The 17,958-nt window shown below is 52.2% G+C and overlaps 1 protein-coding gene across 7 annotated transcripts in view; it reads right to left on the reverse strand.

The window, feature by feature from the left end:
• Positions 1 to 17,958, reverse strand: part of EVC (EvC ciliary complex subunit 1) — a 104,935-nt gene that overhangs the window by 43,423 nt on the left and 43,554 nt on the right. For 5 of the 7 annotated variants that reach the window (XM_005208179.5, XM_059887350.1, XM_015471697.3 and 2 more), the window contains 3 exon segments: positions 17,647 to 17,863; positions 14,787 to 14,935; positions 12,173 to 12,271 (listed from right to left, as the gene is read on the reverse strand). In XM_005208179.5, coding sequence (XP_005208236.2) covers positions 12,173 to 12,271; positions 14,787 to 14,935; positions 17,647 to 17,863 — 465 coding nt within the window. 7 annotated transcript variants of the gene reach the window in all.

Consider the following 17,958-nt stretch of genomic DNA (forward strand, 5'->3'; position numbering starts at 1 on the left):
AGAACTAAAATCACTGCAGATGGTGACTGCAGCCCTGAAATTAAAAGACACTTGCTCCTTGGAAGAAAAGCTATGACCAACCTAGACAGCATATTAAAAAGCAGAGATATTACTTTGCCAAGAAAGGTCCGTCTAGTCAAAGCTATGGTTTTTCCAGTAGTCGTGTATGGATGTGAGAGCTGGGCTATAAAGAAAGCTGAGTGCCGAAGAATTGATGCTTTTAAACTGTGATGTTGGGGAAGACTCTTGAGAGTCCCTTAGACTGCAAGGAGATCTAACCAGTCCATCCTAAAGGAAATCAGTCCTGAATATTCATTGGAAAGACTGATGTTGAAGCTGAAACTCCAATAGTTTGGCCACCTGATGCGAAGAACTGACTCACTGGAAAAGACCCTGTTGCTGGGAAAGATTGAAGGTGGGAGAAGGGGATGACAGAGGATGAGATGGCTGGATGGCATCACCGACGTGATGGACATGAGTTTGAGTAAGCTCTGGGAGTTGGTGATGGACAGGGAAGCCTGACCTGCTGCAGTCCATGGGGTCGCAAAGAATAGGATGTGACTGAGTGACTGAACTGAACTGAAATTCAAGAAAGGTGAACTTTGTAAAAGCTACATGGTTCACTAGTCGAGACTCTTTCTAATTAAAAAGAAACCCAAAACATGCTAGATCCTGTCTGCTCCCTCGACAGAGACACATCGGCATCATTGTCACATGCTCTGCAGGTCACAAAACACAGCACTTCCACTTTACACTGAGATGTTACGTTTGGGAGATGCTGATTCTTCTGTGGCTGAAACAGAACTGGAATTAATCTGTTCTCTCTTAGCATGTGTGAGGGGTCGGATGCAGTGTGGACCGGGGAGGAACCTTGGTGCCTCAGCCTTTTGCACTTTTCTTCAAACACAAGCACAGGGAACCCAAGCTAGGGTGGCAGTTCCCTTGGACTCCCCTGTCACTTGGCTTCCCCTTCTGCTCCCTGACCCAGAGGAGCAGTGCCCTTCCCTGACTTTTTTCAGAGAAAGTTCTGGAGGGGCAAGGATGCATATTCTGGAGATCATGGAAGGGAGTCTCAATTTTCTGATCTGCAAAAGGGATACGATGCAAAGTCCATCCGTGAAGACAGCACCTGCCTTGAGGACTGATGATCAGGATTACAGACTTCCTAGATGGTACGGTGGTAAAGAATTTGCCTGGCAATGCAGGAGATGCAGGAGACTTCAGTTCGATCCCTGGGTTGGGAAGCTCCCCTGGAGGAGGGCATGGCGACCCACTCTAGTATTCTTGCCTGAAAAAATTCCATGGACAGGGGAGCCTGGCAGGCTTGTCCACAGGGTCACAAAGAGTCAGACACGACAGAGCAACTGAACACATACGCAAACAGCACAGGGCAAGCACTTCATAAATGCTGGCTGTTATCATCGCAGAGAGGCTGGGAAAGTTAGTGTGGCTCTCAAATAGGCTGCCTATGGCTATTTTCCTTCCAGGAACTGAACATTTTGGAGAAAAGGCAGTTTGGTTCCATTTGTCTGCAGGGTAGGGAGAAGGGAGGTAAGGAAGGGCACCCTTCTCAGCAGAGGCAGGAGAAAGCCTGGTGGAGCAGTGTGGGGTGAGCTATGGATTTGGGGAAGCAGAGGAGCAGTAGGGGGTCACCCCAACAGGGTGGGGCATGGAGGGTGGGTGGACTGGGGCAGACAGGGGCTCAGTGCCTCATGAAGGAGGAGTCAAGGCCCGGCAGTCTGGACCAGCAAGGCATGAATGTGACCAGCTCCGAAGATGTCCTGATCATGGTGGGTGGAGACTGAGTGAATAAAACATCCTTCCAGGATCCCACAGGCATGGCCCAGCTCTCTGCTGAGTTTTGGTTCATCAGAGGAACCGGAAATGTTCCCCAGCAGGGATGGTACCCTGTGTGTTCTAAGACACAGTTACCTGCTTCAGAGTGGGGTGTGCCCAGGATCCTGGGACAGAACAGTGCAAGGTCACAGGTCAAGACACAGGTCAAGTTGGGTCTCTTAAAAATGGGAAGTAGGTGGGACCAAGGGTCAGGAGCCTGGGCACCACCTGCATTGGGTCACTCACCAACAATGTGACTGGGGGTGACTCTCTTCCTCTCTGGGTCTTCACCCTATCTGTGCCTGGAAGACAGGAGATGCCGGAGACACGTGTGTGGAGGGGCACACGGGGTCCAGATTTTTCTCTCTCCCAGAGCCATGCCCTTTGCCACATAGCCTTGACAGGTTTTCCCCAGAAGAGTGGGAAGTACCTCCCCAACCCTTTAACTTTGGGTCCGTCACATGACCTGCGTTGGCCAACAGAATGAGGTGGAAGCCAAGTAGGCTAGTTTGGAGGCTAGTCCTCTGCCATTGCTAGGAGAACATCTTCAGGCCAGCCACTGGTCCCAGGAGGAGAGGAGAGACAGGAAACCATGGTCAAGTTGTGTCAGTCATTCCTAAGATCAGCCAACTATTGGCAGACACACAGACCCTGGGGATACATCACTGTCATTTTTGGCCACTGGGTTTTGGGGTGTCTCATGCACAGCATTACTGTAGACATAACTGTGTGATTCCATACCAGATGGAAGGGTCCCTAAAGGTGAAAGCTCTGGTGTAAAGGTGTCTTATCCTCACAGCACGCATGGGTTCATCCTGCAAATATCTCTTGAGTATCTATTGTGGGCCACGGCCACTCAGTGAATGAGGCTGATGTGGACCCTGACTTTAGGGAGCACAGCCCAGGATGGGGGCAGGCATCACAGAGGAACTCATGGTACAGTATGCAAAGTGTGATGGAGGAGAGGCTGGGAGCCCTAGGGACAGACCAGGGGATCTAATTGATCGGGAAGGGCTCCCCAAGGAAGTGATGTGTAAACTGAGACAAGAATGAGAAAAAGCCAAACTGAGGGGCTGGAGGAAACAGTATTTAAGCAGCAGAAGAGCATGTGCCAAGGCACTGTGGCAGGAAGGAGACGCTCACCTTCGGGGAGCTGAGGGATGTCTGAGGTTGGCTGAAGGGCAGAGAGCAAAGGACATGACTCCAGACAGGTGGTGAGTGGGACTTGTCGCGTGGGCCTTGTGGGCTAGGTCAGGGGGTCTTATGGCCCAAGCAGGGTGGGCCTCATGGACCAGACAAGGTTGGCTTTTGGGTGTTGTGTCACATGGGTCTTATGAGTCAGGCCATGTGAGCACTTCATGGACCAGGCTGGGTGGTCATCACGGCCAGGTTAAGGATGCTGGATTTCATCCTGAGAGCTATGGGTAGCATCCAGGGTATTAAGTGGGTTCTTTCGTATGGTCAACCTACAAAGAAGGTAGCTAAGACTTCCTAGATCAGAGAGGTGAAGTGATATCACTTCACCAGTGACCAGGCCTCACAGCGGGTACACGGCTGGGTCAGGCCCACAGCCTGACCTGGGTGACTCTTATCTTACCTGCGCTTTTGTACTTCTTTGCAGGGAAATAAGCTGACTGTGAGAATTACTAAAAGGAGAGCACAGGTATAACTGAGTACTACGTGGTAACCTGAGGGCACGGGCACGTTTTACTATATTTACTGGAAATAAAGAAAACATAATTACTTATCATTGTTGCTGTTGACAACTGTTGATCAGTTGTGTCCGACTCTCTGCGACCCCATGAAAGGTAGCCTGCCAGGCTCCTCTGTCCATGGAATTTTCCAGGCAAGAATACTGGACTGGGTTGCCGTTTCCTCCTCCAGGGCATCTTCCTGAACCAGGGATCAAATCTGCATCTCCTGTATTGGCAGGAGGATTCTTTACCACCAAGCCACCTAGGAAGCCCACTTACTCTATTAGCCTTATTGAAACAAAAAGTCACATTCCCGTAGTTTGCTACCGTAAGGCAGATGTGAAAGCGCCAGTCTATTTTTTCTCAGACTCATACTTAGCGACGAGGTATCACACTTTAACCTTGATAAACAACCATGGAATGGACTCGCCCTCTATAGCACCCAGTGAAATCTTCTCTCCAGGGACAGACAGCACCTATATGGGGCCTACACTTCTGTCAACTTTCTTCTCAAGATCTACTTCCAATAGAACACTGCCCCCAAGTCATTGTTTTGGTATTTCTCCCAAACCTAATTTCTTGTACTCTTTGAAAACTTGTTTCCCATCTCTGGTAGACAAAATAATGGCTCCCCAGGATGCCCATGTTCTAATCCCTGGAAACTTTTGAAGGGTCCACTTTACACAGTCCAAGATTTCACAGGTGTGATTAAAGGATTGAAAGGACCCTGAGATGAGATTATCTCGGATTATCTAGGTGAGTCCCACATACATAATTCCAAGGGTCCTTGTAAATGAAAGAGAAAGAGGCAGGCAGTCAGAGTGACAGGAGATGTAGGGTGGACACAGACGCAGGAGAAGCCCACCTGTGGCTTGGAGATGGAGCGAGGGACCGCGAGCCAAAGAATGCAGGTGCCTCCAGCAGCTGCAAAAGGCAAGGACACAGATTCTCCCCTGGAGTCTGCAGGAGGAACACAACCCTGCTGACACCTTCATTTCAGCCCAGTGAGACCCTTCCTGACCTCCAGAAACATAAGGTGATCACTTCTGTGGTTTTAAGCCACTACGTTTGTGATAGTTTATTCTGGCAGCAAGAACACACCATCTTCAGGGTGCCACTGATTACATGACACAGCCACTGATTCATTGATTCACTCATTCCATTACTCATCAATGTTGACTGATTGCCTGCACTGTGTCATCCCCAGCTGGATTCTGCAGAACATGTCACAGCAAGCTAGAGGAACGTGGCTTTTGGTTCTATTTTAACAAGACTAGTAGAGTAACTGGACTTCCCAGGTGGCTCAGTGGTAAAGAATCCACCTGCCAAGGCAGGAGATGCAGGAGACTTCCAGCAAGGACTGCCTGCCCCTTCCCTTCCCTTGTCAATTGAATCGCTTCTCCCCACCTGAACATTAGGGCCCTAGGCCTGTATCCCAGACTCCTCAGCTGTGTGACCTTGAACAGAATTTCAGTGCTGTGCAAGAAAGAGCTGACCTGGCTAATAGAGAGGCCTGATCTTAGTCCTTGCTTCCTAGGAAGTGACCCCTAAGTTCTTCAAATGTCTTGCTTGATAAGAGGGTCTCTGTTTACCTGGGGACCTTGGGCAGCTTTAGACAATCTATGACCATGATGTGATTTAGGTTGGGGCTTTTGGGCCATGTGGCATCAGCTCCACCTGCAGAGGGTCTGGGGGTTAAGGTGAGCCATACTGGTGGTCAACCACATCTACGTGACTGAGCCCCAGTAAGAACTAGGGATGCTAAGGCTTGGGTGAGCTTCCCTGGTTGGCAATGCTCAGTATGTAGTGTCAGACACAGTTCTGGGAAGAAGTCAGTGCTGTCCACGACTTCATGGGACAGGACAACTGGGAGCTTCCTGTTTGTAACTCTAAACTCTGCCCATGTGCCTCTTCTCTTGGCTGACTTTGATCTGTAGCCTAAACTGTAACCATGAGAACAGCTTTTAGTGAGTCCTTCCAGAGCAGGAGTCCCAGCCTTTGGGATCTAATACCTGATGATCTAAGGTGGGGCTGATGTAATACAAAAATAAAATATACAATAAATGTGATGTGCTTGGATCATCCCCAAACCACTCCCCTCCATCCCCCTCTGGAAAACTGTCTTCCACAAAACTGGTCCCTGGTGCCAGAAACATTGGGGACTGATGTTCTATAGCTGTTTAGAGTCCCTTGGACAGCAAGGAGATCAAACCCGTCAATCCTAAAGGAAATCAACCCTGAATATTCATTAGAAGGACTGATGCTGAAGCTGAAGCTCCAATACTTTGGCCACCTGATGCAAAGACTTGACTTATCGGAAAAGACCCTGATGCTGGGAAAGATTGAAGGTAGGAGGAGAAAGGGGAGACAGAGGATGAGATGGTTGAATGGCATCACTGACTCAATGGACATGAGTTTGAGAAAATTCTGGGACATACTGAAGGATGGGGAAGCCTGGAGTGCTGCAGTTCACGGGGTTGCAAAGAGTCAGACACGACTGAGCAGTTGAACAACAACAACAAAAAAAACAAGTACTGTTCTATAGAACTGAAGAACCTGAGGGTGGTCTTGGGGACCTCTGGGTTTGTATTTGATATCAGAAGTGAAGGTGATCTTGGGGACTGAAGGAAAGTTGCATGGCTCAAGGTAACCTGAATTAAAACTCCCCTCCAGGTCCTCCCCACCACTCTAGGCAAAACAAAGAACTCTCTCACTCGAATAAAAAATAGACATTAGGTTGATTTCGCCCAGCTCCAAGCCGGCCCAGCCTCTGGCCAATCTCCAGAACTCCTTGCCCCAGCCGTTTAAGAGATAACTACTCCCAGAAACCTTGGAGAAGAACAAGCCCCTTTAAGACAGTAGCTTTCTACATACATATATACTTACTCTTTTCTTAGATAAGTGCAGCAGCTCGATAATCTGACTACTGCCCCTTCTCACCTCATTAAAGGTGATCTGTTCCTGTAAAGTGCTGGTCTCATCCTTTTTCTGAACCTCGCCTACTCTAACTCCGTACCTTACAGGGACTACTCCCAAACACGTCACGAGTGCCTGTCATTATTATTTCTGCTTTCTTCAAAGACAGAGTTTCACTTTTTCTCCTCTCTTCTTTGCCCTAACTTCCTGTGAGAATCTGAAGCTGTGGGAGCTGACCTTGGCAGGGCTGTTATCCTACATACCCAGGAGCTCTTCAGGAGACAGCGTGGGGAGGACAGTGAGAAATAAATAAACAAATCAGCAGGTCTCTGGGGCACCCTGCGAAGCGACAGTGGCAAACTCAGTGCCTGTCATTATCAGGAAGACGTGTAATTTACAGGCATCCATCTCAGTCAAGCCGAAAATTTACTGTTTGTTTAAGAGGCCAAGAGACAGTGGGAAGTTAGAAAAATGCACTTTTCTCTGCAGCCTGAGCACCGTTAGGTGGTGATCAAATTCATCTCGCAGTCACCGTGCCTACACTGTCTTGATCAGTGTCCAAAGAAAGGGGGGATTATGTCTCCATGTGACCAGGTCTGGGAAAGAGCCAGCAGACTGCAAGGCAAGTTACCTCGTGAGTGTGACCGGTGCGGACACACCCTTCCAGATGGTGAGTGATAATAACCAGGCTCATGATGACAGATTTCTAAGTGCTCACTGTATGCCACACACATTTCTGTCTATTGCTTTGCACATGTGGACTTTTTCAAACTTCTGAATAGCCATAGGAATAAAATTTATTATCCTCACTTGAAGAGGAGACCCAGATGTTGACCATCAAAATAGACCCCCATCCCATGCCTTCTCACCACCTCCATCAGCGTCATCTAAGCCCAGACCCCCAGCATCTCTTATCTGGAGCCCTGCAGAGCCTCCCCAGGGATCCCTGCTTCCACTTTTGCCCCCTACAGTCCGTCCTCTACACAGAAACCAAAGGATCCTTGGGAAACACAAGGCAAGTCACTTCTCTACTCAAAACAGGCTTGAAACTTCCCTTCTTACTCTGAAGTCAATGCAGGGACTTTCCTGGTGATGCAGTAGCTAAGACACTGAGCTTCCAATGCAGGGGGCGTGGGTTTGATCCCTGGTCAGAGAACTAGATCCTGCATGCCGCAACTCATGATCCATGATGCCACAAGAAAGATCAAAGATCCCGCATGCTATAACTGGTACAGTCAAATAGATAAATAAATAAATAAATAATAAATAAATAAATATATAAATGTTAAAAATATATATATATATGTAAAAGAAGGCAATGCAAATGTCTTCGGATGGACTGCAAGGCCCTCTGAGACGAGGCTCTGACCTCAGCCCATCCCTGTTTCCCCCTGCCCCATGGCTGCCACACTGGCCTCCCTGCTGGAACCCCACACGTGCCCCTCAAACTTCACAAAAATAAAGTTGAAATTTTCTTTGGTTCACTATTGAGGCCCTAGTGCTGAGACTGTGGGTTGCACAAAGCAGTGCTTAATCATATTCACTGAACAAATGAACTAACAAGCTCTCAAGCTTACAGCTGGTTGGTGAGGAAGCCACACTCTCACCGGGCCCTGGATCCAGAGTCGGGCTCACCACCCCTGGGCTCAGGGCCTCCTGCTCAACACGCTCAGGGACTGAGCAGAAGGGGAGGTGTTAACTGAGCACCAGCCACGTGCAGGCCCGCAGCCCTGCCCCCTGCCCCCTGTCCCCTGCCCCCATGCACTCTGCGCTGCCACAAAGGCCAACAGGGTTTCTGTCTCCACCTCCCAGATAAGGAAAAGGGCTCCGAGGTTAAGCTCTCCTTGCTCAACGTCGCCCACCCAGGAACGTCCTCGCCAGCATTCCAGTCTTCCAATTGGCTTCTTTCCACTACACCAGAGGATTTCAACCTCATTCTTTCGGAAATACCAGGTAAAGCAGTTCCCAATACCCAAGGCAATGAGCTCCACATTTAAGGGATGTAAACTTAACCAAAGTTGCCTGGAACCAGGGGACTTCCCAGATGGTGTAGCGATAAAGAACCTGCCTGCCAATGCAGGAGATATAAGAGATGCAGGCCCAGCTCCTGAGTCAGGAAGATCCCCTGGAGGAGGGCATGGCAACCCACTCCAGTATTCTTGCCTGGAGAATTCCACGGACAGAGGAGCCTGGCAGGCTACAGTCCATGGGGCCACAAAGAGTCAGACACGACTGAAGTGACTCAGCACACACGCACATATGGAACAAGAGGGCTCTATGTGAAATGACTGAGTGCCGAAGAAGTGATGCTTTTGAACTGTGGTGTTGGAGAAGACTCTTGAGAGTCCCTTGGACTGCAAGGAGATCCAACCAGTCCATCCTAAAGGAGATCAGTCCTGGGTGCTTATTGGAAGGAGTGATGTTGAAGCTGAAGCTCCAACACATTGGCCACCTGATTCCAAGAGCTGACTCATTTGAAAAGACTCTGTTGCTGGGAAAGATTGAAGGTGGGAGGAGAAGGGGACAACAGAGGATGAGATGGTTGGATGACATCACTGACTCAATGCACATGAGTTCAAGTAAACTCCAGGAGTTGGTGATGGACAGGGAAGCCTGACGTGCTGCAGTCCAAAGGGATGCAAAGAGTAGGACACGACTGAGTGACTGAACTGAACTGATGTGAAATGACAACATGAATAATAGGAAACATCTCTTCACTGACTCTGGGGGAGAAGCTGGCACAGGCTTCTGGCCATTTCAGGCCTTTCAAAAGCACCTGCACAGAACTGCCAACACCCCTTCACCTTGCCCCCAACCTCTCCTAACACAAGGTATTTCTAAGTGCCTCCTCCTGAGACACAACTCCAGCAGGGACTGCCCCTTGCTCACACCTGCTGGCCTCTCCTCATGTTTGAAACAAGGGTGTCTTTACCTCCTTGACCAGACTGTAACGGGCCAGCAGCTCAACCAGCCATGGTAAAGCCAAATGTGCAGCATCCTAAGGATATTGCTGGAGGGATGAGGCTGTGGTCACATCAGCATCATCAACGGATCTTTATTAATAGACAATGCTGTACTTGTGGCCACCCACTGAGACTTGCCAGGCACTGGTATGTGTATTTCCTCTTCACAGCAGTGACCGGGTGCTTTCTTCTGGCTTCGAGGAGGAGGAAAGTGACACTGAGTCGACCAAGACTTTAGATTCTAATCCCAGCTCAAGGGAGGGAGTGACAGCCTGCTGGACACTAACTCCTGCTGGACGAGAGCGCAGATGGGCACAGGGGTCCTGGACATCATCAGAGTCATAGCCCATCTGACTCTCACCCCTTCCCCACCAAAGCAGTGGTCCTCAAACTCTGCTGTGCATCTGGATGTTATTAACATGCAGGAAACTGAGACAAAAGTGAGATAACCTGCTTCCAATTGCATAGCTGGTCAGTGGCTAGAATGGGACTGGCCCATAGGCCAGTCTGGGTTCAGAAACTTGCCTTCACTGCTGTAGTCACAGCCCACGCTCACCAGCATGGGTCATGGTGAGCACAAGAGCACTGAAGTTGGAAAGACTTACTTTAAGTCCCATCTCACTCTAGCAGGCTGGCTGTGGGACCTGAGAGAGATGGTTGAGCCAGCTCAGAGAGGTTTTGTAACCAACTCACAGTCAAGCAGTATGTGAGGACCCAGAGGGGGACTAGAATGCAGTATCCTCACTCCCAGCCCAGGGACTTAAGTCCTGACTCCCTTGGGGATGGTGGTGTTCCTTTCTCGCCTGGGAATCTTGGGCTTTGACAAATTGAATCCCACCTGGCTGTTTTCTCAAGAAGACCCTTCCTGACGCCTCATCTGTAAAGGAAGGAAAATGCAGTTTCTGCCTCACAAGAGTCTCATGAGGATGAAATGATGCAAAACTCAGAAAGCACTTACGACAGGGGCTGGCCCTGAGCAAAACTGGCTCTGCCATCAGGGTCCTGGGGTTGCTGATACAAAGCACCCAGACAACAGAAGTCTATTGTCTCACAGATACAGAGGCCAGAAGTCAGAAATCAAGGTGTCAGCTTCTTCCAGAGGCTCTAGGGGGATCCCACCTGTCCCTTCCAACTTCTGGAGGCGCCAGGTGTTCCTTGGCTTGTGGTCGCATCACCCCAGTCTCGGCCTGTGTCTTCTCACGGCTGCCTTCCTATGTGTCTGCGTCCTCACGATGACCATCTCGTAAGGACACCAGTCATCAGATTTAAGGCCCACGCTAACCGAGAATGATCTCTTCTCCACTAATCACATCTGCAAAGCCCCCCTGCTTCCACATTAGTTCACATTCTGAGGTTCCCGCTGGACATGAAATTTGAAGTTCACTGTTATGGATGGAATTACATCCCTCCAAAATTCATATACTAAAGCCCTAACCCCTATTCTGACTATATTTGGAGATACAGCCTTGGAGGAGATAGTGAAAGTAAAGTGAGGTCATAGGGTGGGGTCCGAATCTGATGGGACTGGTGTCCTTGTAAGAGAAGGAGACACCTGAGGTTTCTCTGCCAGTGAGGGCACAGTGGGAAGGTGGCCGTCTCCAAGCCAGAAAGAGAGGGCTCACTGGAATTCAACCCTGATGACTCCTTGATCTTGGACTTCTAGCCTCTAGAACAACAAGAAAATAAATGTTGGGTATTTAAGGGCCAGGCTGGGGCACTTTGCTGTGGCAGCCTCTGCAAACTCATACAGATGCCACTGAACCCCACACAGCTGCCATCATGACGGAGGCTGTGCTCTCTCCCCTTCCTCGTGTTCTGACTGGGCTGCCTGCTGACTCCTGGTCCACTTGGAGCCTGTCTCCCACTTCAAAGCCTGTCTCAGGCATCACCTGTGGATGGCCATCTTTGAACTCACCTTCATCCCCCCATCCCCGGCGTCTCTCACCCCTCCTCTCTGCATCCATTAGCAGGGATGTTGTAAGGGCAGTGAACTTGGATTGGGCATGTCCCGGGTGCCAACTACTGTCTGTTCTCATGCACATTCAGTGCTCACAACAGCATCGTGAAGAAGGGCATCACTGGCCCCATTTCACAGATAGGGAAACTGAGACATAGAGAGGCCAAGTAATGTTCTGGAGGTTGCACTGTGGGGAGGGAGGAGAGCCAGGATGCAGACTCAGGCCCTCTGGATCCAGGTGGACCTTCCCTGGGGCGCTCCCCACCAATGCGGCACATGTCACCTTCTTTCCTGACTGGGGCCACATTTCCACCTTCCCAGCAGCTCTGGGTCCTGCCTGGGGCAGGGTCTCTGTCTGTCTCAGTCATCATCGTATCCCGGAGACCCTCTGACTTTGGAGGGCTTGGCTGCTCTCTCCTGTTTTCTTAGAGCCAGCCCTTGTTCCAGAGCTAAATGAGGTTGCCCAGGGAGAAAGAGATGGTGCCGGCACTCGAACCCAGGCCTCTGTTTCAAGCCTAACCCTCCTTCCTCATCACCGCTCCACACTCACGACACCCACAGACGCCAGCCTACTCTCAACGTGGATGAGCTGACTTTTAAAGACCCTTGCCTCTAGGAACGCTTGGAGGTGAGAGTCCCGAACATCTCAGAAATGGAAGGGGCCTCAGATGTGACCTGGACCAACAACTGCCCTCCCTGGTTTCTGCCCAGAGGGTCTCGGGGTCCCTGGCCCCCGAGGACGTGAGGTTCTCACGCATGCACGGATGCTGAGGTTTTTCGGCCAGTTCTGCCTGGAGGCCACGTACCTGGCAGAGCGCGGCCACGGCCTGGGCGGCCCTGACGTCCTCCTCTTCCTCCAGGTCACCCCGCGTCAGCCTCTGCATCTCCAGGACGTCATGAAATGCCTGCAAGTAAAACAGAGGCCGAATCTGCAGAGAGATGCTGATTTGTTTCCCCTGAACAACCTCCCCGAATGACCCTGCCTCGCACGTTGGAAGGATGTTCACCCTTGATTTATACCCAAGGAAACCGAGGCACAGGAATGTCACATGATTTTCATGGCTTGTGAACTGTGGCTGAGGCCGGGACCAGCGAATCCTATTTCCAGGAAAACGAGACTGCACTTTTGTTCATCTACCCAGCAGGAGAAGATGCCACTGTGCCCACCACCACCTCCCTGCCCTGTCACCCCTCTCTCCTGACCACAACCCCTAGACATCATTTTCTGATTTCAGCTCCTGGGGACCACTATCCAGGTCTTGGGAGGCCCATGCAGCAAAGCCCGAACCCTATCAGGGTGGTCAGTGGCCAGCCGGGCCCCTCTGACCATGTGCTGGCCCATCCTTGAGGAGCCCAACAGAGTGACAGAGAGTCATGTACCAGATGCTCCAAATACAGTCAGAGAGGCACCTGGGGCCCAAGTACGGAGGGTGGACTCCTCGTAGGGGTCAGCAGAAGGGCAAGAGTCCCTGTGAGGGAGACACGTAAGTTGAGTCTTGATGGACAAGGAGGGGTCCTTGAAGGGAAGATGGGAAGCCAATCCAAGCCAAGTTCAGGGAGCAACAGCAGTGGTGACCTGGCAGTCAGAAGCCTTTGGTCTCCGTGGGAGCAGAACAGGAGGGGAGCTGAGAGGGAGGACCAGAAGCCAGAGAGGGAGGGGCTGGGCAAGGGGCCAAAGTCCACGCTCACTCATCAGTCCCTGTTTATTCGGTTGTTTGCCGCCCATTCATTCATTCAATTATCTGTGCTTTTGTGTCCATCATGCATCCGCCCACTGATTCATTTCTTCGTTCATTCACCCATTCCTTCATGTCTTCGTTCATTCACTCATTTGTCATTTCTCCATTTATTCATTCAGTTATGTGTTGCTCTGTGGGTCCTGGAGAAAGAAATGGCAACCCATTCCATTACTCTTGCCTGGAGAATTCCATGGGCAGTGAAGAGCCTGACATGACTGAGCAACTAACACTTTGTGGGTCCATCCATTCATTCATTCGTCCACTTATTCTTTCATTCACTCATGCGTCCATTCAATCCTTCCCTTCTCGGCTCCACGTCTCCTGAGCATCAGTGTGCACCAGCCTGGGCCGAGATCCTGGGTTACAGAGCTGAGGCATCACCGTCTCCACATTCAGAACTCCCCCTGAGCAATGTGACGTTAGGCAGGAGGATCCGGCAATCCCAGAGTAACAGAGATCTGTATGATCCTATCTTTTCACTCTCATTTCAAATGGACCTTCTCAAAGACAGAAGCAGCCCTCACCCCACTTTATGTCAAATCCAAGAAACCCCAGGCATGGGCCCTCAGAGGAGGCTCTACGGGTGGGCAAGAGCACTGGACCAGGGACCCAGGGATGAGAAGACTTGTCCTCCGTCTTTGAGGGTCCCTCTGCTGGCTTCTCACTGAGGGGCGGGGGAGGTAGCCACACTATCATGCTGGCCCCCAGGGAGGACCAGTGTTTGTGCTCTGGGCCGAGCCTGAACCTTGATACGGTCCTGCCATCCCCTTGGCAGAGCAGAGACAAGCAAATGCTCATGCAGAGAAATAGGCAGGCCATGGCTGTCCCTAGCTTGGTCTGGTTGAGTCCCAACAACCCCATTAGGTAGGCGTGATGATTTCTAATGCACAGATGAGGAAGTTGAAGGCCAAGTGGTCAGTGAGACACCGCAGCAGAGGCAATGTTCAAACCCAGGTCCTGCTGCCCCAGCACCCAAATGCTTAACGACCTTGGGCGACAAGCCAGAGACTAACAGCCCCTCCCTCCACACCCATCGACAGGGCACCATGAGGCAGAGTTCTGTCCTCCGAGGACCCCAAGCCCTGGTCCTTCCAGCCTGTGCTGCACCAGTTTGTCTGTTTTCCTTTAAGCAGGGTGACATCTTGCTTCCTGTCCTCCTGGGGGTCCCCTTGTCTTTTATTCCCAGTCAGGCCACGAGCTCTGTCTAGCTTGCCCACCTCTCTGGTCCTTCCTGCTCAGCTCCATGTGCAGGGCCCTCCTCTGACTTGTCACCTGACCCACCGAGGGGCCCCATCCTTGTCTGTAATTGCCTGCCCTGCACCTTCGGACATGCCTGTCCCCTCTGGGGACACTGCCTGGTGACTTCCGTTGTAGGCTGGGCCCTTGTCCGGCACCATTTGTGAGATGCCGTCTCCTCAGACCCTCCCACCGCCTTTCCCTCATCTCAGTGAGGGCGCTGATGCTCGCATCACTGGCTTATAGATGGGGAAGCTATGGATACAGAGCTCAAGCCACTTGGCTAAGGTCCTGAACTGACACATGGGATCCAAGGAGAGACTTTCTGTCTGCCGGATGCCAAAGCCTCTGGCTTCCCCAGCACAGTAACAAGGACTAAGCAGCCCCCGTGGCTCCCCTGGATGGCTATGCCTGTGGACCTGGGCGTGAGTCGGGAGCAGGTCACCTGGAGGAACTCCTCGGGGTGGGCGGTCAGCTGCCCCGCAGCCAGGAAGCTCCTCCGCTCCTCCTGCTGGGCCAGCGCAAGCCTTGCCATCTCCTCCGCCTGGCGCACCAGCGAGGCCTTGACCAGGTCTTTGCCTCGCTGGACAAACTCTGCAATTGGAACAAAACAAAGAACATTGCAGGTCGCTCGCCTGGCGCACCAGCGAAGCCTTGACCAGGTCTTTGCCTCGCTGGACAAACTCTGCAATTGAAACAAAACAAAGAACATTGCAGGTCGCTCGCCTGGCGAAACCTCCACTGGCTGCTTCTTCCAGCACGTGGAGTGTCAGAAACGCTCATTTCTTATTTTTATCATTTAGGTGCTTCCAAAAGGCTGGTGTTAGGAGCTCCTCAGAGTCCCTTGTCATTTTAAGGGACCCATCCCTCGCTCATTCACGGCCCAGGGTTCAGAGCAACATGCAAGGCTTTCACCCTGACCCTGACCTGGAGAGAAACAAAAGGGCATTTTCCTGGAGAAAAGAGTATATGTGTATGGGGGAGGGGAGGAGGGGGCACAGGGAGGGGCAGGTGACACAGGACAGAGGGCCTGAGTCTGCAGGAAGACAGTGACATTTCAGACTGGAGTCGAGATCCAAAACCCACCAGGGCAAGTTATATCAGCAGAAGAGGAGGTGGGTGGACCAAGGCCAAGGGCCCCTGCGGTGGGGGAAGGTAAACTTGAGGCGAGAGGAAAGTGAAAGTCGCTCAGTCGTGTCCGACTTTTGGCGACCCCACGGACTACACAGTCCATGGAATTCTCCAGGCCACAATACTGGAGTGGGTAGCTGTTCCCTTCTCCAGGGGATCTTCCCCACCCGGGGATCGAACCCAGCTCTCCTGCATTGCAGGAGGGTTCTTTACCCGCTGAGCCACTAAAAACAACCTGTCAGCCTACCCAGGCCCCTCAGCCTCAGAGGCGCACCAAGCACAACACTGGGAACTGGGGCCTACCAGTGAGCAGGACCTAGCCTAGCTTTCAAGGTGCTCATGGTCCAGGGAAGACAAGAAATGCGGAAGGAGAAGGAATTGTGCTGATGAGGGCTGGGATGGTGGTGGGGGAGGAGACACAGGCAGCGTGGGACCCCAGAGAAGGCTCCTGAGAGTGGAGACAATGAAGAGCCCAGCCAGATTCTGTTCACTTGGGTTTTGGAGGAGATGCTGGGCAAAGAGGTTGGAGAGGAGGTGAGGGCTGGGTCACAAGGGGCTGCAGCCCTTGGAGACACTGGTTTCAGCATCTCGCCTCCCCCAACTGCCCCACATGTCATACTTCCTTGGGCACTTTTCCCAGTGCAGGCAAGCTTCCTAGGGCTTGACCTGAGAATCTGTTTAGCCTCTAGCACCAAAGGAAAGAGTGCAGCCAGGAGAGACCAGGGTCCTCCGTCCACCCATTACTGTCTCCTTGTCTCCTCTGTTTTGTTCTATTTCACAGGAGCCCCACCTAGGGGGCTGCTTCACCATCCCGGCCTGGCCACTCCCTCCCACTGGTAAAGCCCTGTCCACCACGTGTGGTGACTTCAAGGCCAGATGCATTCAGACTCTATGCCATCCAAACTCCCAGCCACAACAGGTTTCCATGTGGTCACACGTGACCACGTGAAACCACAGCACCCAGTGACACAGACATGTGTGGAACAGCCTGGTTGGAGTCCTGAGTCCCAGTCTGGAGAGCCAGCTCTCCAAAGGGCAGTGGGAAGGCACAGCAGAGGGGACAGAGCAATTGCAGAAGGATCAAGCCCATGGCTGCAGTGGAAACTGGTGCTGGAGATTGGACTGTGCCCCCAGAGTGATGAGCTGAAGTCCTAAGCCTCACGCGCCTGCCTTTGGAGGTGGGGCCTATGAAGTTAAATGAGATCCTAGGGATGGGGCCCTAATCACACAGGGTTGGTGCCTTCTAAAAAGAGGAACTCAGGTGAGAAAGCTTGCTCTCTGCCATGTGAAACATGGTGAGAGGGTAGCCGTCTGCAAGTCAGACAACAGGCCCACAGCAGAAATCAAACTGGCTGCACACTGATCTTAAACTTCCAGCCTCCGGAAACGTGAGAAACAAATGTGTGTTGTGTAAGCCACCCAGTCCGTGGCATCCTGTTACGGCCGCCCCAGCAGGTAAGACACCCAGAGCCTCCCTGGTCCTACAAGGTCCCCAGAAGCTGCTGGAGACCTTGTTAGGCACACAGATCCCCTGCCATACAGACTTCCTGACCTGGAGAGGCCCCGGCTGTGCTTCCACTCAGGCCGCAGGTGCACACACAGCCTTGGCTCAGTGCTGAGGAGCTCTCCTGCTGAGGGTCCAAGGAGGTTCAGGGGGGGTACCCGCCCTGCAGGTGGAAGACCTGAGTTTCTTCCTGAGGGTCCCACCAGTGGTGTGAGCTGGACTGTCCTGGGTGCCCTTGATGTCTTGAGCCCTAACCTGCTCAACTCCCAGGGTCCAGACCGGGAGCAGCAGCACGTGTGGGAAATAATCATGCCCAGTTCCCATGTGCTTGACCACCAGCCACCTTCATCCACCTGCAGCTGAGCCAGGCCCTGAGACTCCTGCGGGGCTTCTGGGCTTTGTTCTCTGAGTATTCCAGGGGGGTCTCTGTCAGCCCGAATCACTGATGACGACAGAGCAGGCAACACTGGACCCTAGAAGGCAGCCCTATTACCTCTGCTTCACGAGAGGACAATCGAGGCTCAGAGACGTTAAGTAACTGGGGATGGCAGCCTGTGCTAGTCTCATGGGAGCTACTCCTGACGCCTGCAAGTGCCACCACCAGCCCTGGCCCCCATGGCACGCAGCACAGCACGGGGTCCCAGGCGCCCAGCCTGGCCTGCTCACTCACCCCTGCTGAAGCCCTCCGCCTCCTCCCAGAAGGCCTTGTGCTGCTGGGTCAGCAGGTCTTCCTTCTCCCGCCCGGACAGCTTCCCCTCGACGGTCAGCAGCTCCAGGCTGTGGGAGATGCCCGCCAGGCGGCACTTGGTCTCCTCCTGGACCTGCAGCTTCAGGAACTCCATCGTTTTGGCCACATGCACCCGCCCCAGCGTCCTCTCCAGGGTGTCCTGGGAAAAGCAATATGGAGAGCATCAGGCTGGGACATTCAGCGTCGGCGCTTGGCCACGAGGGGCTGTTAACAGCCACAGGCTCCATCCTGGGG

This window comes from Bos taurus, chromosome 6 (genome assembly GCF_002263795.3).
Source record: "Bos taurus isolate L1 Dominette 01449 registration number 42190680 breed Hereford chromosome 6, ARS-UCD2.0, whole genome shotgun sequence".
Taxonomy (NCBI): Eukaryota; Metazoa; Chordata; class Mammalia; order Artiodactyla; family Bovidae; genus Bos; species Bos taurus.